Below are 20753 nucleotides of genomic sequence, written 5' to 3' on the forward strand. Positions count from 1 at the left end.
GGGGCTATTGTAGACTTATCCCCTGGTGGATTTTGACAAACTTCCTCAATCCGGTCGGTCTTGTTTGCTCTTTCGGTGAGGATTCCGGATTTCTGGTCAGGGGTGATTGATGCCCTACCCTAAATAGGTATCCTACGATCTGGGCCTTCTTTCGGGGGTTACAGAGTTGTAGTGCTTTCGGGGCCTTTGCTTTTAAGCGGGGACAATCATCCTCCCGGGGTGGATTTTTCAGCCTCGGCCGTATGATTCTATGTGGTGTTGTTCGGTCCACGTTCTGTGCCTCCCCCCCCCTCCCCCCTTCACGACCTGAGACAAGCCTGAATGGCGGATAATAGGAAGCCGGACCCTTCCAAGAAATCGATAGGAAACTTCCGGTCGAAAGCCAACGGTTCGATTTCCTTACCTATAATCACAATCTATATGCGAAGCAGGAACCAGAAAGCACTGATCCCTGTGCCACTTAGAAACATTCCATGTAACTCAGATGACCATCCACGTTTTTGATACAATGGCCCAGGTTCACCTTGCTTTCTTGAAAATTCCCTTCGCCATCATTGAGTTGCGCGCACAGCATGGGCTCGTTGTTGGGACCTTCTAGCTTGAAGTCAACATCGCGGGAACTTTTCGAGAAGTTGTGGGAACCCCAGGCCAATTTCCCTAGATTGGATTGAGGTCAGTTCATTTGGAATCAGATACGGGAGACACTTTGGGTCTGATTTCGGTTCTGGTGCTGGAAAGTGTATGTTGGACCAGCTGTTGAGAGAAACACCACGGAGACCAGAATCGAATCGAGAATTGGGATTGTTCATACCCTTGTTTGCCCCAAGGAATTCGTTCAGATCTAGTTCTGAATATCGAGGTTCCCCGGAGGGTCGTTGGCAGTAAGCAGTGAGGATGTGCTTATCCTTGATGTTGATGCCCTTGGATGACTCGTGGAAGCCCATCTTGGTGTGGGGTACTGGTGTAATATCAGGCGCAGTGGAAATCGCGCTTATGGTGCAACCTCTGTGAGGTCTGAATTGAGTTCACCAAAGAGGAACTTGGAAGGGTGGGTGTTGTATGTGCAGGTGGTCTTTTGTTTCTTTGTCCCGGTACTCGAGAACCGTCAGGCTATGTCGTACTGCATTAGGAGAAAGAGAAGGATAGAAGTAACCCGAAATTGAGGCTCCTGATATGGAGAAATGTCTTGCATGGATTTGTTGCCTCTAATGACATCGAAATGGTGTAGACTTCTACCGTGCTCATTTGGAATCGGGCAGATGGGTGGCTCTGCCATCATGCTTTTCTCATTATGACCCCCAAGAGAGGCATTAACTGTCGACCGCACACCCATGTCACATCTGAGCCGGAATGTCAGATTCCATGCCAGACTGCGAGGCGGTCTGTCTATACTAGGGTGTGATCCCCCCCCCGTGCACGGTGAACGGTCATCATGATCTCATATACGAACAAGTACTGCCAACCTCACATTCACATGTGTCAAGTGTCAGCGATTGGTCTCAGCGATCGGGCAATTAAGATCCACAAGATGATTTGGGTTGGGAAACAGAGTTGACGCTAAGGACTCTATTTGGGATGGTTCATCCCTCCACTCGTCCACGGTCAGGACTTACCTTGCCAGAAGCACAATTTGCCGATCTCTCGGTTTCCTATGGCCATGTCTTCTTTTTCAAAGAATCCTGCTTTTCTAGATCTTGACGTTCACCTGCGAGGCTCTTTCCGAGCTGAGCTTTACACATTACAGTGTAGAGATTTACGTGAATTGGAAATACGCAAAGCTGTACGGAGTACTCCGTACAGGGAGCCCTGGATAGCAGATCCAACGGCCTCATAGACCAGCAAGATTGTAAGGTCGACTATCACAGAGTCCCCACACAAGTCTAGGATGGCCCAAGTCTTGGCGATATAGAGTTGGGTAGCGTACTGCCCTTCCACGGGCTGTGTTTCTGAATTAGCGGTAAAACTGGGGTCTCCATGATTCGAATTTCTCTTTTGGAACTTGGATTCAAAGCTAGTTCGATTTGCTTACCATGGCTGACGGGCTTAAGATCACGGGGGATAGGATTGCGGTATTGCTGCATCTATTTTAACGGTGGACTAGAAGGAAAGGGTGCCCCGTGGAGGTCGCCAGATTAAACGATCGCTTACCAAGCATCTCCCGTCAATTCCGGCGATGTCCTGACGCCAAAAGGCAAGACTTTTTTTTTTTTGAAAAAAAAAAAAAAAAAAAAAATCATCCCCCTTCAAAAGAGAAAGAAACTAAAAAGAATCAAGGTGATCACCGTCAAAAAGACATCTCGGGACTTTCGGCTTCCAATCTATACCACGTTTGGCCCGATGTCGCGACAAGCGAGACTCCTCGTTGCTGATTGGATACTCCTACTTGTTCCTTCACTTCTGCGGAGAAAATAGCGTCGCCCGAACATTTCCGGTGACCCGCACAGTATTCCTCTTTGGGCCATTAGATCTTTACCTTGAAAGATGTCCAAAGATGGGCAACTCCGTAGATCCAAGGGGAGGGAGGATGACCTAATCATCTTCTCTTTCCAACTATGGTGCCACGTGTGAGCTAAATCATCCTTGAGAGTAATAATCGTCATGGCTGCCGTAAAAGATGGAAAAGATGGTAGGACAGAGGTTCCCGTCCAGATCAGAAGGTGGGACACACCGACTTTAGACACACGTCTTGTGTTCCACGTCTGATCCCCAGAAAACGTGGTCTCCAGGCCCAATCTGGTGGTGTCACCTAAATCGGCATTTTACACTGGTACAGTTTCAGGGGAGTCACCTCTAGATTTGGAGGTAGATATACATGTGTAGATGCCGACATAGCCTTGAAATACATTGGGTTAGAGTGCATGATGCTAATCCAAGCGAGCGGCCCTTTTGCCTTTCAACAATCCTTTCTATGCTGGACTCAGGCCCCCTCGGCATTGCAGGAGTGAGGGCCATTCCACGAAGTACACTAGGCTCTCTGATTTTATTTGAATTTTTTTATTTTTATTTTTAACAGATGGAAAATGTTGTAGATGCTGAAACTTATCTCACTCCCTCTGATCCCTGTACAACAATACGGAGTACCCGGGGACTAGACCATTTGGAGGCTCCATTTCCCCCTTCAGACGTATTGCCGTCGCACCCTTTCAAGCTCACTAGACATGGTTTCCACGCTCCAGTCCAGTGGTAACTTCACCACAGAAGGAGAAATAGTAGTTCCAGCCTGGGGCAACAATCGCAGTAGGTCGATCGCCGTAGGAGTGTCAGGAGAAGAGATGCGTCAAAGGGAAAAATGAGAGATGGAGGCGGTGATCCCGAGAGTTTGGTCTCATCCCCCCTCCCCCTTGGTTGCGGACTAAACGTTCACATGTCATCTCCAATCCCCAGGTTCCAACTGGTGTACAAGTCTGGGACTCTTTTTTTCTTTTTCTTTTTTCTTTTTCTTTTTCCTTTTTCTTTTTCCTTTTTCTTTTTTCTTTTTCTTTTTCCTTTTCTTTTTCTTTTTTTTTCGTTTTTCTTTTCTTTTTCTCACAAAAACCTAACCGAGTTGACTGTTTCCCGTGGACATTCGGTTGTGATTACCGAGTTCGGCGTTTAATCTCCCATCTGACTCACAGGCGGGTTCGGAGTGGAAATAGCCGATTTCCGCCTGTCAGGCTTAGCTTGAATCTCAGCCAGAGGGGAAGAGCCAGAGCGCCACTCCCAGTCCTCAATTCTCCGGACTCCTGGAATGGCGTTCAAGATAGCCCAGGGATTGACTCGTCTTCTTTCCTAACGGGGGTAACGGGGTCCTTAGACAGCGACCCACAATCCAGGGTCCGCCAAGATCGAAAGCCTTGCGAGGCAAAAAGGGTCGATCGGGCACTATATATCCCTTCATGAATGTTCTCTATTGGATCCTTTTTAAATAAAGTCTGGGGTTTCTTCGTAGGCCCCTGCGTTTTTATATTCTCTTGGCTGGAACTATATTACCTGGAACGCGGGATGGGATGTGGGAAATGTGAACCAGATTTGAATTCACCGATGGTCCCTTCTCATTTCTGTTTACCGTCTGGGAACCCTCTCTTATAAGCAATAGGGTGCTCTGTACTCCGTAGAACTGGGAACTATAGGATACCTTCCAAGGTTAGGGCTAAAAGGGTTCTTACCGAAAACCGGCCTACTTCAGTCATGTAGAGAAGAAAAGAATCCCCCATCGGGAACAGTGCAAAACAGACTACGGAGTACATCTCTACTAGAGACCATTCACTGCCTAATGGACACTCTAGCCTATGAAGGCAGCTGTGTCCGCTACCCATGTGGTCCACCTGAAATGGCCGAGTGCTATACTAGACGGTCATTTTGGGGGGGTATTTTTTCACTTGTTTTCACATTTATGTCATTTTATGTCATTTTATTTTCGGTATTATTTACATTTCCCTTGGCTTACTTGCCCCCTGTACCCAGAGGCTCAAAATCTCGATTGTCACTGGGAAATGAAAAAAGAGGTGAGAAATAATGGAAAAGTAAGAAATTGGAAATTTTATCAAGTCAGATCATGTCTTGCGCCTGACTACGAAGTGCTGGTTATACTCCTCTTTTTTTTTACCTCTTTTCCTTTTCAACATTTCCCTTTTAATCTCTCTCATCTCCATTTCTTCCATCTCTTCTTTCTCGTTTCTCTCTTTCTCTCTTTCTCTCTCTTTCAAGATATTCCCCCCCCCCCCACGTGCGTAATTCAACCTATTCTTCGAACCTCAACAACCCACAAAGATCTTTCTGGGAGGCTTTTAGGAATCACGTCTCATTCATTCTTCTATAACTACAGGGCATACGTGCCCACCATCAACTCTTTCACAACCCTCATCTGTGGAGTCCTTGACTCCAGTCCTAGTTATCTCTCTCCGCACCCTCGAAAAGCCCAAAATGGTTGGTCCAGGCGGCGGTCCACCACGTAAGAGCCACACCAAATCCCGCAACGGCTGCAAAACATGCAAGAGAAGACATATTCGATGCGATGAGACTTTCCCGCAGTGGTATGTTCATCACACCACACCGGTATACCTTTACTAATTCCACCTAGCCGCAATTGTACAAAGCACAACTGCCGCTGTGACTACCGGGATGCGGCTACCACTCAAGGTGGTAGTCCCCCCGCGGCGCGCCGCGGTCCCGACCTCCTCACTTCGCCAGAGATCGAAATGGAGATAGATAATTGGCATCGCACGGGCGTGCCTCCGTATCCGGAGCTCTTGCAGTGTCCGCGATCAGGGTGGTCTGGCTTGTCACGGACGGATTTGCGCCTGATTCACCACATAATTGGGATTTCTATCGACTTGCATCGTCGGGGGTTGAGTGGTTGCACTGTGTGGGCGCAGAAGATGCCCAAGTGAGTACTCTGTCACGTTTGCTAAGGTTGATGATATGTGCTGACGGGGGATATGCTCTAGTTTCCTGGCGATTTCGTTGGGCAGCGACTTCGTTATGAGCTCTATCTTGAGCTTTTCGGCGTTTCATCTTGCTTTCCTTACGCAAGACCAGGAGACGAAGCAGTTGGCTTTCCGTTATAAAGTCACAGCCCTCCAAGGACTACAGACCGCTCTGGGATCCTTCTCGAAGGAGAACTGCGATGCCATTCTCTCAGCTTCTGTTCTTTTGTCCTGGCAGGCTACAGACCAGTGAGTGTTTTAGATCGGCTCCCTTGAAAAATTCCAACTGACAACAAAACAGGCAAAGTTGGGCATCTTTGCAACACGGCATCTCCAGCGTCCTAGAATCCATGCATCCATTTTGGAAGCAAGAATCGGATGTTGCGCAGTTGATCGAGAACCAACGAGCATTGAGCACGACAGATCTTTCAATGGCCGGGGTTTACCAACCCCTCGACGAAGACATGGTATATCTAGATCAAACGATCCAGGCCCTACGAATGGCACAAAAGCGTACTTCCCATAACCTTGAGCACTCTCAACGCTTAGGAGAACTCATCGAATTCATCCAGCAATTTCGGGACGACTTCCCCAACCAAACAGCCGAACAATCATTCGAAAGCATTCAAACCCTCCGCCGCTGGCTTTTCTGGCTCCCACCATCCATGCTCCGAAATAGCGAATCGGAGATCAACACCCTCCCAATACTCGCCCAATTCTTCGCCGTCGGCATCTCTCTCGATCGCTTCTTCCCAGAGCTAGGCGGTGCATACTTAGGCGCCCCATCCATCAGTCCCATCGAAGAGATGCACCGCATAATAGCTACCCACAACGCCGCAGACCCTTTCAACACCGAGCTGCGTCTAGCCTTAGAACTCATGAACCTGCCTCGCAGTATCGTTTCCCGCTATCGCTACCGCCTCCCCCTCCCCTGGTCCCCCCGCTCATCAGTCGACCACTACTCTCCGGGCCCACCCAGCCCTTTCCATCACAATATACACGAGTACCCGCTCGTCGCCTCTTCCTCGCCCGCTTCCGCCTCGCCTTCTTACGCAGCTTATACCCCACCCTTGCAATCTCCTCCCACCGCTACTCTTACCAACTCTGCCTTCCCCATTCAAGACGGTTATGTCTCCGCCGCACCCTCACATTCTCTATACCCACCCTCCCCACAGCTCCTCGGTAACCACGATGTGCACCTCGGTCTCTCGGATATGGGTCATGGCCATGCCCACTCTCATCATGCTTCCATTCCTCATTCAGCGGCTTACACCCCGCCGTATGGTGGCGATGTGCTGTGTGCCGGCTTGCCACGTGTGGATGGCACACTCGGTCTTAACTTGGAGGTCTATCCACAAACACATCCGTTTGAAATGCCGGGCTTGGCAGCTCCTACTTCACTTTGGACTTGACTGCCAGGCTGTGTTGAGCCATCTGCACTTGCAAAATAGGCCATAATCGACAACCAGCATGGGAAACTATGGACTACTTCCCCGAGCGGGGTTGATCAGCCGGGTTCTGGCCATTAGCTACTAGAAGGGAATTGGAAGATATCGTTTCTTCCATTTCCCCAAAATGGGAGGGCTACGGAGTTGTGTCCTACTAGAACTTGGATCTGGTGAACATGTGCTTTTCTGGTCATTATGCGCGAGTGATTTGTTTTCACCACTCGACTTTATCCTTATTTATTCGGACTTGTCATTTCTGTTGAGCATGAGCGTTCATGTTTGATCTTGTGTCCGATTTTATGCTTGGTTTGGATTTATACTCGCCTGCAGTTGTCAGCTGGAGGCGGTTGACTCGAACTGATATTTTGACATTGATACAGATACCCTGATTATAGTAAATCTTCTGTTCATCTGACTTGGGAGTGCGTTTATCTGTGTTGAGCATTGTGCCTTTTCGATATTCGGAACTGAAGCCCCAGAACTATAGCCATCCAGCCATCACGAAAAACAGACCTCAAAACTCGCGACAGAACGAGGAATCATTCCTTCATCTCCGTAACATGCCCACATCTAAAGATAGAAACCCCTCCCAACACTCCTCATAAACAAAGAATGCACCTGCACTTGCACGTCACGCATATCGAGTTACAGGTACCACCCATCCCTCGAAGGCAGCCACCGGTAACCATCTTCATGCACCCCATCCTAAGAATTGACAAAAACGAACCAACTCCAAACCATGGGACCAATCTTAAGGGAATTTAGACTACAGATCCACTTCTCTGATTGGTACCCCACCGGCCACTTTTCCCCAGACCTCGTATTCGGCCGCTTCTCGAGATCTGTCCGAATGGGGTAGTGTATCCCCGAGCTAGCACCGATTTGGCTTCGCTAAGGGCTAGGGGATATCGGCATATCGAGTGTAAAGTATGAGTGTTGTAGGGTGTGATGGCTGATTCTGGAGATCAATTCTTACCGTACTCTGTCTCCTTCATGCATGGTCAGGATGACCGCGTGGTATGACATAATCGTTTTGTAGTGGCTGTAGCCCTATCTATCAAGCGTTGTCGATTTTTGGTAGACGGGTTGGAAGGTTTTTACATTTCTTCACTCAACTCTAGGTTCTTCTGGAATATAGTGGGTTTAGTTCGAGTGTTGTTATTATAATTTTATTTCTACCATGGCGGTTGGATCATCACGACACGATGCGCTGTGTTGTTGTCAGAGGTGGAGATTTGATGTCAAAATTGAAGATTCGCGTCTTCGATGGAACTCTTCGTCATGGTCATTGCATTAGCAGGAGTTTCAATGCCACTGAGTTCTGTTTTCTAATTGCTTCTTGCATGCCGTTCTAATGTCTACTAGAAAATCAAAGCGACCCTCTCTACATTATTGTGGACACACACGTGACTTGAGGCTATCACGCCTGCTTCACGTGAGAATGACATAACCGCATTTCCCGTTTGGGGAAGAAAGTAACTTCCACATCGACAACACAACACCCTCCATTCAATCACCCTTAGAATCCATCACAGACAGTCAAGATGGGTGATGTAGGCGGCTGGAGCACCATCGAGTCAGATGAGGTACTATCACTCCCAAGATCTACCCGAGCAGCATAGTAACGCAAGCTAGGGTCTCTTCACCTCTTTGATCGAGACACTCGGAGTTAAAGACACCCAATTTGAAGAACTCATCTCCCTAGATGCAGATACAATACGGTCATTAGGGTAAGCCAAATGACGCTCTAACCCCGTAATTGCACCACGACCAACCCCCCCCCCCCCCCCCTCAGAAAATCCCCATAACCAAAGCTCACCCCAAACCACCCAAACAGCCCAGTCTACGGCGTAATCTTCCTCTTCAAATGGACGCGCGAAGCCGCCGGCGCACGCGCTGAAGCTCCCCTCGACGGAACTTACGACCAAACCGCCACCGACAACAATCTCTTTTTCGCGGCGCAGACAATCCAAAACGCCTGCGGCACACAAGCCATCCTCTCCGTCATCCTCAATCACGACAACCCGCCTGCGCCACAGCCAGCAATTGAGCTCGGCGAAGAACTGCGCTCCTTCAAAGAATTCACAACGGGGTTCCCGCCCGAGCTACGCGGCGAAGCGCTCTCGAACTCGGAAGCGATCCGGAGCGCGCACAACAGCTTTGCGCGGTCCAGCCCTTTCGCCGATGAGACGGCGCGGCCGCAGGACGACGAAAAGGGCGCGGATGTTTACCACTTCATTGCCTACACGCCTGTCAATGGGACGCTGTATGAGCTTGATGGACTGCAACCGTATCCCATTAGCCATGGGGCGTGTGGTACTGCGGAGTTCCCTGAGAAGGTGATTGAGGTTTTGCAGAGGCGCATCGCGCGGTACCCGCCTGGGGAGACGCATTTTAATCTCATGGCCGCCGTGAGGGATCCGAGGGCGAGGGCGAGGGAGATTGGGGATGTGGAGACGCTTGAGAGGGAGGAGAGGAAGAGGGCTGCGTGGCAGTGGGAGAATACGCTGAGACGGTGCAATTTCGTTGGGTTTATTGGGGAGGTCATCAAGGGGGTTGCTGGGGTTAAGGAGAAGGATCCTGAAGGGAAGGCTTATGGGGAGTGGGTTGAGGGTGCGAAGAGGGAGACGATGAAGAAACTTGAGATGCGTCGGTAGAAATTTGGGCGTCAGTGGGCCCTTTCGTTTCTACTTCTGATTTTTCTACAACTTCAGATACCCTTTTTGTGATGTTAGGATGATCAAAATGAAACAAGACAAGACATGGTATTCATGGTATTCAATAATAATGTTGAACCCCCAACGCTGTAGTGGAGTAGATACATGTAGGAGTGACAGATCACCGATTTGGCGCCGTGGTATATACTGGCGTCCACATTGCAAATCAGGATGATGTGTATGAACAAGTCTCCGTCGTGGAGATTATCGTTAATCCTTCTTCTAGTCTCAATAGGCGACAAGCCGCGACTTGATATGTTCCAAGAGAGGCGCAGGCAAGTCCTCTGGTTTGATCAAATTCAGTGACAGCAAATCACCCCAGAAGAACATGACTCGGTCCTGTGCGTAAGCCAGGTAGTCAAAGTCCCCGTCGTCTTCTTCATCAATATCCGCATCCACAGGCGGTGACTTCGTGTCGCCGGCATTGTCGTCTTTGCTTGGCCCGTTGCGAGCAGCAAGCATCTCGGCAATACCTTCTTCCATGCCAGGCACCTTGGCCTGGACGATACCCCAAGCTACCCACTGCGCAGAGTTCATAGCCCGCCACATCCGGGTCTGGTGCATGAGCAATCGCACCTCTGCATCAAGCTCAGCCTCCTTGAACTGCTCAGTTTGCGAAAGCCGAGAGCTGGGTCTGTCTGACACATCGTCCAAGTCCAGTGGCGCCACTGCAACAGGAGCACGAGCGCGAATGGTCGGCGAGGCTAGAGGTGAAATTGGTCCACCGGCGCTGGCAGGTTGGTGGGTAAGATAGGTTGCCACGAAGTTGTACTGCTGCTCCGATGTCGGGTAGTTGCGGTTGTTGCAAGCCCATGAGCGCTCTTCGTCGTGGTAGTTGTAGCACCACTCAGTCTGTTGCAGTTAGCATCTATTGAGATTGGCGATTGGGTTGGTGGACTTTACAAAGTGGTTGGCGAACTCGAGTCCACGTGTATTGGCCGAAGAATACTCAAAGTCGATGACAACCAGCTGTTTGTGTTCATTTGCAGGTAAAAGCAGTGGTGACTCGGTGGCCGGCTCCATGCGAAGTAGATTGCCATATTGAGTCTAGCAAAACATGTCAATCACACAATTGAGAAAGGCGCACGAGATGGAAACTTACATCATTGTGTGCAAAGACTAATTGTCGCTTGATCTCGGCAGTTCCACCAGAGCTGGCAATCAGCCAACGTCGGTAGTTATCCACGGCTTTGCGGAACACGTCCCATGTTACACCGCAGACATAGCCGCGGCGACGCCATGGTTCCAATGCAGCTTTGGCATCGTTTTGAGGGGATTGGAGTTCATTATCCAGCCAGGTCGTCACTTGCTCGCAACGTTCCACCCATTTATCCCAGTTCTTGAAGATCATAGGTCCACCTTCGCGTTCTTCTTCAAGAAGTTCAACGCCATCATGCAATTCTCGCATCCGCTTGGCCACCTGCCTCGCCGTTTCGGGCATTCGCAGCTCTCTGGGGGTGAGTGGGCGAGCCTCAAAGTACTCTTCGAATCGGCCATTGCGGAAAGTTCCGAGAATGCGTGGACCGATATTCTTCTTTCCGAGGCGACGCAGAATTTGCAGCTCATTCTCTCGGTCGATTAGATGACCGACTTGCGGACCGTAGATACGCAAGAGAAGCTTCCTGTAAATCTAGTTAGATATGCATCCAAAGTAGGGAAGGCATTTCGTTGCTTACGGTGGAGGCTTCCTTGACACCAAATTGTTACCATCGGTCTTCGGAGGTGGCAGATTCTTCGGTGGTTCAACGACATATACGGCGTTCGTGAGAGCACCGCTGAGTCTGACCACTTCAATCTCTGCTGCCAAATCCGCGGGAACCCTACGCCAGCCCTTCAGTTGCAGAGTGTGCACAAGACGCACGATCTCGGACTTGAAAATGATCCAAGCCTCTGCATCCTTTGCTTGTTTCACACTCGCACTGGAGTCGGCGATTTCTTCTACTGCCGCGCCACCGGTGTAGGCAAGCGTCTTTGTATTATCAAGGAAAGCTTCCACGCTTGGCGGGGCGCCGTCGACATCTGTGAGTTCAGAATCGGATGCCGATCCTCTTCGTAGACCTCTAAGACGGTGTCGAGACTGCCGTTTGACAGGTTGTTTGTGGTGCAACCCCATTGCACTTCTAGGTCGGACAGTCGCATGTTGGAGGAGGATTTTTTCCAGTTTCTCCAGGGAAAAGGTGCTCTCGGAGGTGTTCGAGGTGTCCGAGCTGAGTCTTTTTAAAACACCAACTTCTTCGGCTGACTCGTTTTCGTGTGTTGCATGGGGGGTTGCTTCAGCTTTCCGTGCTTTACGATTCTGTCGTCTGGTTTTCTCATGGTGAAGCCATTCGTATACTTGGTGGAATAGACCCTGCTGGGGATCTTCCTCGGGCCTGGTAGATTGCTCTTGGTCCTCGCGATGCTTGAACCCCGAGTGATCTTCTAGAGAAGGCATGGTGAATGATGGTTGCGCAATGGGCTTTGGGGCACGTGCTCTCGATCCTGTCTCAGATGTATTGCACCGGGAAGCTGGCAACAGCTCCACTTGCGTGCAAGGACTTGGTCAAAGAGTTATCCAACCCCGTTGCCACAGTGGATGAGTCTGTTGGGAATTAGTTTGAGGTTAAGGAAGACGAGTGATTCGAATGGGGTGCTGGGGCGAGAGTCGAGTCGCCTCCGAGACGGAATTACGAGCCAGGGGACAACGTGTACTTATATGGTAGACACACGGCGATACAGTGGATTCCTTATCTACACGAGAATCGCACAAGGAACGTGCTAGAAAGGAGACGAAGCCTACCTGAATTTTGAAGAATGGTATCTTCACGTGTAAGCCAAGATACGGGGGCTCAATGGGCTTATCTCTTTGAGCACGCGACCAGTTGCGAAAGCTTTTCCTAGCCAAAAAGTGCCCGGTCGAAAGAATCGTTTTAATTCCAAGACAAAAAGGGGAGACCGAGGTGGGGGAAAAAATAATTGGACCCCCTTTAAACCAGTGGACGGGGACAAGCGAACGGAAACGTCCCAGCGGTCAACTTGGATCCCCTTATCCACACATCCCAAATGACGATATCTGGGGAAATGGGTGCCAAAAAGAGCTTTCGGAGTAAGTGTTGAAGCAGGCACACGGAAAAGAAAATCCTGATCTAATCTGTGATGGTGGGGGAAATATAAGTTCTAAAAAAAAGTGGCGAAGAGAAAAAAAATTAAGTTGGATGCTTATCGCTCAGGTGACTGTTTTCGGCCTGGCTAATCGGGCAGACACCGTAGCATTTCGTGGGGTGAAGCTTCATTTAAGTCCCGGAACATCCGCACCACTCAAGGCGTCATACTCAAATTGCTGGAGGATTGGTGGTCATAGATTCGCCATCAGAACTAGGAGTTAGAGAGAACACTGCATGGTTAGGAAGCCGAGAAGCGATATGGTTCAATACCACAGGCGCTCATGACTTTCTGTCACCTGTGGGTGAACTGGAAGGAGCATTGAAGCTTCTATTTGGCAGCTCCGGTTTACTCCTGGGAAATGGTGGAGTCAAACCAGTACGGATTACAATGCTGGAAAATCGGCATTTTCAGATTCTCAGACTCCTTGGAGCATCAAGAATGACAAGAAGGTAGGAAGGTTGGATGAATCAGATGCGCATCAGAGAGGGGAAGTTTGGTAAAATTACCGTATCAAGTGGTCAACGATAATCCCAGTTTGGCTGCCTTCACAATTACATGGAAAGAGATAGGCATTGAGGAAATAACTTATAGCATGGCTTCCACCATTCAAGGTTTTCTTCAGGATTATTCTTATACTGTATTGCTCAGATTTATGGTACATTGAACTTGGACAGGATCAAACGTTGCCGTCAGTCAACCTCAACAAGATTCGACCAAAATGAGTAGAACGGTGGGCATGTGAGAAGAGAGACCTTTGTTGCGCTCATCTACGAAGATCGCGGGGATTGGCTTGCATGATACGTGAGTGGTGGTCTTCTAGGGAAGGTATTTGGGCGTCCCAACTGTAGGCGTTGGGAAAATACTCATGTATCTGACTACGAGGCTCATCCTCTAGAGACCATCTTATTAAAGCCCAGCTGAGCACAGAATGTACACCACCTATACACAGTACTCTGCCGTACAATGTCCAAGACTGCCGAGATTCCGTGGCTCACGTCCGCAGATCGAGATCGGCTACGCCGATCACTCTTCACGCCAAGCAGGCGGAACTTGAAATCCAGTCCATGTGGAGGAACTGAGTGAAACATGATCACTAATATCTGATGGACCGGGGGTTTAGGTCCCGAAGCTATAATTAGGGCCCTTTGTTTCGTCAGTGGTGCTATATCACAAACAAAATGTAGCACATGTTCTCCCACTTTACATATATAAAAAAAACCCCCCCGCTACTCTCACCCACTTGTTGATATTGAAAATCGTTCATCTACAATTCTCCCTCTTTTCAATCATCATTGAATCGCCAAATTCTCCAAATGAAGTTTACTACGGCAATCATCGCTTCCCTGGTGGGAACTAGCACCGCCTTGTTTAGCAAGGACCAGCGTATGCATTTTCTATACGCATCTGCAAGGTTTTATAACTAACAACTCCTTCTTTCCAATCACTTAGCATGGGGCAAACGTGATTACGCCTGCGTAAACGTCTACCAAGGCATCCCCGACAACTCGACCGTCTCCGCCGGCCAGACCGTACGTGTCCACTTCGACCGTCAGCCCACAGGACGCTGCCCAGACCCATTGAGCCAGTACCCTGGCAGCGACTACGGCGTGTGGCTGTACAACAACCCCGTGCGCAAGCTGGATACCATATCCTTCGACAAGTCTATCAAGATCACGGGGGGTATCAAGGAGAAGGCGGGTCTTGTTGATGTCACCATCCCAAAGGACTTGCCTCAAGTCAAGGATGGCTCACTTTGGTATTTGCGGATTGACACTTCTCTCTCAACTGCACCACAGGCAAGTTTCTTTCCTCTTCATTTTGGTTCTTTTTTGAGGGGTTGGGACTACGTACTTCCAGGCGGTGTTTATCTTGGCTTTTTATTTGATTCCAGGGGCTAATCAATACTATGCAGATGCCCTCCTTGTTTAATGCCGCTGGGCCATTTACAGTTGTTCGTGCATAGACTACTGCAGCTTGATTTGGAACTTGGTTGAAGAGTAGGGATGATCCTTATGCGTGTAACGATAGTCATATCCCTACCAGATCTTTACCCAGTACGACAGCACAGACAAATTGGAGCATGTGTATATAGATATAGGCTTTGAGCTCCTGGCTGATGAGAATCGTTCAAGCTTCATTGCCAAGATACCATGAATAGCTTGGTTCTTAGGCACCAGGAGATGACCATACAGGATTCCGTGACGTCATAAAATCAGCATCTCACATCTAATCACGGAAGGAGACACTGAACACCCTGTAGCCACTAGTAGGTTTAGTCTGGCTACCTTCAGCCTTCAAGTTTCCGTGCTTGTCAATATCAATGTACCCCCCTGTCTCCACAAACTGCATGGTGTAGCCAAGGCCTCCACCCAAGAAGGTGAAATGTATTTGAGCTGCATTTGAACTCTGGCTTTGGGGAAGCAACGCACCATCGAGACCAATCCATCGACCATCCAGTGCGCTGGAAACGGTAAATTTCTGACTTTCCTCGTCATTGTTGTAGTGGATCACCCACCGCTGGGCTTTGTTGCTGTGCTCAGAGCTTGTACAGCCAGACACGAGGCGGTTGCCTCTGGCTGGATTTGTGATGCCTGCTTCATTCTTTTCAAAGACTAGGTATCGGCCCTCGGTGAGGTAGCCGACTACCTCTTTAAACCCCTCTTCGAACCATAGAGTATTGACATCTGTTGCGTTGCTCTGTTCTCCATATGGAACATCAGGACGTGTTTGTTTGTGACGAGACTGGCAGTTAGATGTGCCAGTATACTCGCCTTTTTCGTTCATGTCCACAGTTCCAGCATCGGGAAGATTTGGGAGAGAGTAGTCTGGGTGATTCAAATCAAGCGCGTTGACTAGATTAGACATGTGCTTGCGTCGCCAGGAAACCATCTGATCGGTTGTAATATTTTTGTACCCCCGCGCTGTCAGCCATTCCTCAACAAAGAGAATTTGAGAGTTGTGATCTGCACGCTCAGTGAACACACGGTTTCCTCTGGTCCAGGGAGAGATCATGTAGAATGGTACTCGGAAACCAGGCCCCACAAAGAGATCCGAGAACATACCTAGGGGATCCTGCATCCAGTCTCCCGGGGTGTCCTTAGGCGAGTGGAAGGGGGTGACATGGTCGCCGAAGCCACCGGTCTCATCGAAGCTGATCATCAGAAGCGTTGAGTTGTACTTTGGGCTACTGGTGACGGCGTCGACGATCTTCTTCTGAAGCCAGCCTCCATCCTTTGGCATGTATGGCGGATGCTCAGACAGCTCAGACGGGCCAACAATAAAGCTGACCTCGGGCAATGTGCCGTTGGCGGCAGCCTGATAGAAGAACTCAAGACCGACAAAGGACATACCCTTTTTGGCCAAAGGACTATCTTTCGCGGCAGTTTGAAATTGCTGGAACCAAGCTAGAGGGTTATCGTCGAAGTTGTTTGTGTCTTGGAAGAGTTGCCACGAGACCCCTGCCTCTTCGTAAAAGTCATAGACGGTCTTCCACTTGAGTGGATAGCAGTTGATACCGCGGTCATCACATCCTGTGTAGTTTTGGTCAGGTCATGAAATAGCCGAAAACAAGATTGTCTGGAGGGGCGGGAAGATAAACAGAAGATTTAGCTGACATGACATACCTGGTACCTCATTGTTGTCAATGTAGACACCTCCCTGGTCTTTGCCCTGAGGACTACCAGGAACATTGATGGAACCGCTGACCAAAGTCACTCGATTCGGATTTGTGGCAGTGATTTGACTTTCCTATTTTGCAAATCAGTCTCTAATAATTTTTTTGGAATTGAGTCTGGCCACGTACCTGATACATGTCTCCCGACGTCCAACCTTCAGCAATAGCAAATTGAACTGGAATATCTTGCCGCTTCAGGTAGCCCCAACTCCAGGGTGTGTTTTTAGCCACCCAGTGGTTGTTCAATCCGTTGTTTAGAGACTGTTGATTCTCCTCGTACCCGTTGCTACCCGCGACCATGCACTGAATAGCGTCATGCCAGTCGCCACCTTGATATCCAAGATACCAGGGTAACAAAGTCTTGGTTTTGTTTGACTGGGCCGGCTCGACTAGTCTGACGCGGGATGTCAGAACCAATGTCTTCCCTCAGAACTCCAGTGCCCGGCACTTACTGATGCCAAACCGAGTTTCCGTCGGAGTTGACCTGAACATTGGGATCATTGAAGCCCCGAACTCCAGGCATAGTGCCAAAGTACTGCGATTTGATGAGCATGGCGTAAAAGTTTCATAGCGCAGGCGAACCGTACTGTGTCCCACGAGCGGTTTTCCTGCATGAAGATGACGACATGTTCGATGTCGCTTAAAGATCCACCGAAAACGAGCCCAGCTTCAAGAAGTACCGCAATAGTGATACACTTCGGCAATTTGAAGGCCATGATTCAGTGATTGTAGAGGGAATAAGGGGAAAGAATTCAACCGAGAGAAGATCCCGCTACTTATGTACACCCCAACTAAGCATGCAGGTTGCGGAGAGAAGTGGGTGAAGAGTACTGCCCGTGCATGTACTTTTGGGTGCTCCCCTCCGCCCTAACAAGCTTTGGGACTTGGTTTCACCTGTAGGCGCTGTTCCCTACGCTGTTCCCTCATGACAGCTCCAGACGGTTCAAGGAAAGAACGAATCGGAATATGGGGATTCAAATACAGGGATGGGCTGGCATTCTTGGTGCGGCATGGCGCCAATCATGCACAATTGAATTATGCAAGTCCGTATGTTGTAAACAGCAGGTTGTAGGAGAGAAGGTACATAAATGGTACATTCAATGCTGTTGATCCAATCTGATATGCGGGTGTCTCCACGTGAATTTTCTGTTCCTGTTCCATGGTTCGATCAAGGCCAAACAGGAACACACTTTCGGCAGGAACGATCTTGTACACTTTTGGCTTAGTCGAGGGTGCCACAGGTACTTTAGTGCCTGCTTGATTGATTAAATGTGTATGGGATAGATGCACTTGGACATCTAATTCGATTATCTATCTTCGCTCTGATTGATCAAGAAGGGCACGTGTATTTGTATGTCTTTTTCTAAGGTTGCATGTTGACCCCTTTGGAAGCAGGGGTGGCATGATGGAATGTTCTTTCCTCTGGCCATCACTTGGTTTTTGACCTTTAAATATCTGATTTGCTTAGATTTTAACGGGAAATTCTCTTTGAGGTTGCTTTGAACTGTATAGAGGCAGTACGGTCGGGGTCGGAAAACTGTCCCCAGTCCAGAACTGCTGGCCCTTCGACCAATGCCGGCGCTGTCACAGCGGCCATGGCCGATTGTGGGCTGCTCATTGGCAATTTGCTTGTTGATCGCATTAATTTATCTGCTTCGGTCATCCACCTTTCTCGTGCCCTTGGTTTTACCTGGGCAGCATCATCAAACCCTTCAAGAAAATGAGGCCATGACTGTGCGACCGCGGATAGAACTTCACCCGCAGGATCATGTGTACCGGGCGCCGGTGACTCAATATTTGTATTGGCGTGTGACCTCAGAATTTCGCAGGCCAGATGGTGTATTGAAGCGGGTCTATCTCATCAACGGTTAGTTGAAGGAACAGATTGGTATAACGGTTGTCGATCTGACCGGAGGATATCAAACTAGGCCTGTTCCCTGGACCAACGGTGGAGGCTCGCTCTGGTGACACCTTGATCATTACTGTGACCAATGCTTTGTCAGGTGATCTGATTGCTATTCACTGGCACGGCCTTCATGTGGCCAGTAAGCGTCTGCCTCGTTCAAACCTCGATTCAAAGCATTGAAGCTAACTCACTTAGACGCCATGGATGGTGCAGTGGGGATTTCACAGTGCCCCGTACCTTCTGGGGGAGAGTTTGTTTACAACTTGACAATTCCTTCCGATCAGAGTGGTACTTTTTGGTACCATGCCCATTCGGGGGTTTCGCAGGCGGATGGCCTCTATGGTGGGCTAGTCGTCCACAAGCCAGCATCCAGATCGACCGTTCGGGGCTTATTACCCCAGAGGTATGATGACCCTTACCGTTACACTTATGACCGGGAACTTTTGCTACTCATTGGAGACTGGTACCATCGCCCTGCAGGTGATGTTCTTGAATGGTATATGGACCCAGGGAATTTTGGGAACGAAGTGAGTTCAGAAGTGTGGCCACAGAGATTGGAGAGTGCCATCTGATACTGGTATTAGCCTGTTCCTGATTCCTTGCTCATTAATGGGGCAGGTCATTTTGACTGTACGATGGCGGTGTCTGCTAGACCAGTGGACTGCATTGATCAGCAGCTGAATAGTTCATTTATCGACCTCGATCCCTACACGACATGTCGAGTTCGCGTAGTCAACACAGGGTATTCCACAGGATTATCAAAGCCAAATAAGTTACTAGCTGACCAGTTGACAGAGCTCTAGCTGGGTTGAGTCTCGTTTTCGACAACCATCTCCTAGATTTGCTTCAGGTTGACAGCGTCGATGCAGCACGCTCCAACAAGACAAATATAAATTCCATCGGTATCCTCTTCCCTGGACAACGCATGGACTTTGTTCTTCGGCCACTTTTACCGATCTCCGAAAATCAGTCACACATGAGGGTTCAGTTAGATCAAGAGTATGAAACGATCCAGCGTCATGGTAGCTATCGGGTGGTTGCTAATATCACACCAGTTCCTTCAATTACGCTAACCCGGCATTGACCCCAGATCAAACCTTCCCCATCAACTATCGTTCCAATGCCGTTGAGGGACGTCCGCTCAAGGCCCACCATCTCAACATCGGAGAAGCACCATCTGCATCTTCTATTCTCCGTGCCATTCCCCCCACTGCGCAACAAACCCACGTGGTGTATACGAAGATTCAAAAGATGGCCCGGTTTTCCAACAAGCCATTCGGTTACTTCAACCAAACTACCTGGAAGCCCCAGCAAGATCCACCTATTCCATTAGCATCACTACCACGAACCAAATGGGACGCAAACCAATTTGCAATACCTACAGGGCCGGAGCCTGCATGGATAGATCTAGTAATCAACAATCTAGACGAAGGATCCCACCCTTTCCATATGGTAAGAGCCCTTACCTGGTGGGGACTATCCACTAATTAATATCCACTTCAGCACGGACACCACTTCTACGTACTCGCAGTGCACCAAGCCGAATTTGGTTGGGGCTCTTACAATCCTTTCATTGACAAAATCCCACCCCACCTAAAATCTGACGCAGATGCGTGGAGAAATGGCACAGATGACGCCCAGACCCTCAATCGTGGTTATAGTTCCGGTTTTTACGACATCTCCCGGGCTGCTTTCCGTGACACAGTCCAGATCCCAAGTCGCGGCTATGCCGTTCTCCGTTTCCGGGCGGATAACCCCGGGGTTTGGCTTTTTCATTGCCATATGCTCTGGCATTCGGCGACGGGCATGGTCATGTTGATCGATGTGCAGGGGGACCCGGCGGGATTAGTTGCGCATGCTGGCAATGGAGAATTATGCCCTGCTTCTTGAAATGTATTTTGAATATCGTTGCGCCTGTGGACTAGCCAAATTATAATCACCTACACTCCAGACTCTAACTTCTCATCTGTTCTAGATAACTTTGGGAACTTTTGCCGAACCAACTCTAGGCCCGAAGTGGAAATTATCGGAGATGAGCGACGATCGTCAGGGGTACGGCAAGGAGATGGCTCACAGCCTATTGGAAAAGAGGTCTCGTGTCAAAGCCAGTCAATTTTGGGACGATGTTGACAATTTTGAAAGGCTCAATTGGCGCCTCCTCGCTTGTTAGTACTCGGATAGCCTCGAGATGACCTTGGATCACATTGTGATTTGAAGCCCCCAGGGCCCTAGACCATGGATGGGTTCAGTCAAGATCGACAGACACTATGAAAACAACAATGAGGCCTAACTTCCCGGCAGTTTAATTGTACCGTGCACTGCGTACAAAGTACTTTGTACCTACATTCTTGATCCCTGGACCCACCGGCCCCGATAGGATAGCCCCCCTCCCAATGGCCCGCGTTCGGGTTTTCGTGTTTTGCGACTACAATTTCTCCTTTCTTTTTCCCCCATGGGTCG

At 49.3% G+C, this 20753-nt stretch overlaps 7 protein-coding genes across 7 annotated transcripts; 4 read left to right on the plus strand and 3 right to left on the minus strand.

The window, feature by feature from the left end:
• Nucleotides 1–460: 460 nt before the first annotated feature.
• On the minus strand, nucleotides 461–944 carry Pdw03_4874 (Cyanovirin-N family protein; the record flags this gene model as incomplete). Its single annotated transcript, XM_014675230.1, has 2 exons — nucleotides 461–657; nucleotides 812–944. The coding sequence occupies 2 exons, from the start codon at nucleotides 942–944 to the stop codon at nucleotides 461–463; spliced, it is 330 nt and encodes a 109-aa protein (XP_014530716.1).
• Nucleotides 945–4902: 3958 nt separating this feature from the next.
• On the plus strand, nucleotides 4903–6817 carry Pdw03_4875 (C6 transcription factor RosA-like, putative; the record flags this gene model as incomplete). Its single annotated transcript, XM_014675229.1, has 4 exons — nucleotides 4903–5012; nucleotides 5060–5365; nucleotides 5427–5654; nucleotides 5707–6817. 4 exons carry the CDS (start codon nucleotides 4903–4905, stop codon nucleotides 6815–6817), a joined length of 1755 nt encoding a protein of 584 aa, XP_014530715.1.
• Nucleotides 6818–8397: 1580 nt separating this feature from the next.
• On the plus strand, nucleotides 8398–9510 carry Pdw03_4876 (26S proteasome-associated ubiquitin Carboxy-terminal hydrolase, putative; the record flags this gene model as incomplete). The annotated part of the gene is made up of 3 exons (XM_014675228.1): nucleotides 8398–8439; nucleotides 8489–8583; nucleotides 8691–9510. 3 exons carry the CDS (start codon nucleotides 8398–8400, stop codon nucleotides 9508–9510), a joined length of 957 nt encoding a protein of 318 aa, XP_014530714.1.
• Nucleotides 9511–9798: 288 nt separating this feature from the next.
• Pdw03_4877 (Choline kinase, putative) lies at nucleotides 9799–12004 on the minus strand (the record flags this gene model as incomplete). The annotated part of the gene is made up of 4 exons (XM_014675227.1): nucleotides 9799–10422; nucleotides 10474–10617; nucleotides 10673–11192; nucleotides 11247–12004. The coding sequence occupies 4 exons, from the start codon at nucleotides 12002–12004 to the stop codon at nucleotides 9799–9801; spliced, it is 2046 nt and encodes a 681-aa protein (XP_014530713.1).
• Nucleotides 12005–14027: 2023 nt separating this feature from the next.
• Pdw03_4878 (uncharacterized protein) lies at nucleotides 14028–14677 on the plus strand (the record flags this gene model as incomplete). The annotated part of the gene is made up of 3 exons (XM_014675226.2): nucleotides 14028–14097; nucleotides 14164–14510; nucleotides 14627–14677. 3 exons carry the CDS (start codon nucleotides 14028–14030, stop codon nucleotides 14675–14677), a joined length of 468 nt encoding a protein of 155 aa, XP_014530712.2.
• Nucleotides 14678–14940: 263 nt separating this feature from the next.
• Nucleotides 14941–17103, minus strand: Pdw03_4879 (Phosphoesterase; the record flags this gene model as incomplete). Its single annotated transcript, XM_014675225.1, has 5 exons — nucleotides 14941–16244; nucleotides 16338–16461; nucleotides 16517–16781; nucleotides 16840–16922; nucleotides 16975–17103. 5 exons carry the CDS (start codon nucleotides 17101–17103, stop codon nucleotides 14941–14943), a joined length of 1905 nt encoding a protein of 634 aa, XP_014530711.1.
• A 1012-nt stretch (nucleotides 17104–18115) lies between these two features.
• Pdw03_4880 (Multicopper oxidase, type 3) lies at nucleotides 18116–20272 on the plus strand (the record flags this gene model as incomplete). Its single annotated transcript, XM_066100855.1, has 9 exons — nucleotides 18116–18254; nucleotides 18316–18432; nucleotides 18489–18820; nucleotides 18878–19035; nucleotides 19089–19292; nucleotides 19349–19745; nucleotides 19797–20054; nucleotides 20143–20186; nucleotides 20269–20272. The coding sequence occupies 9 exons, from the start codon at nucleotides 18116–18118 to the stop codon at nucleotides 20270–20272; spliced, it is 1653 nt and encodes a 550-aa protein (XP_065956255.1).
• Between the last annotated feature and the right edge of the window lie 481 nt (nucleotides 20273–20753).

The sequence above is a fragment of the Penicillium digitatum genome, chromosome 1 (genome assembly GCF_016767815.1).
Source record: "Penicillium digitatum chromosome 1, complete sequence".
In the NCBI taxonomy this organism is placed as follows: Eukaryota; Fungi; Ascomycota; class Eurotiomycetes; order Eurotiales; family Aspergillaceae; genus Penicillium; species Penicillium digitatum.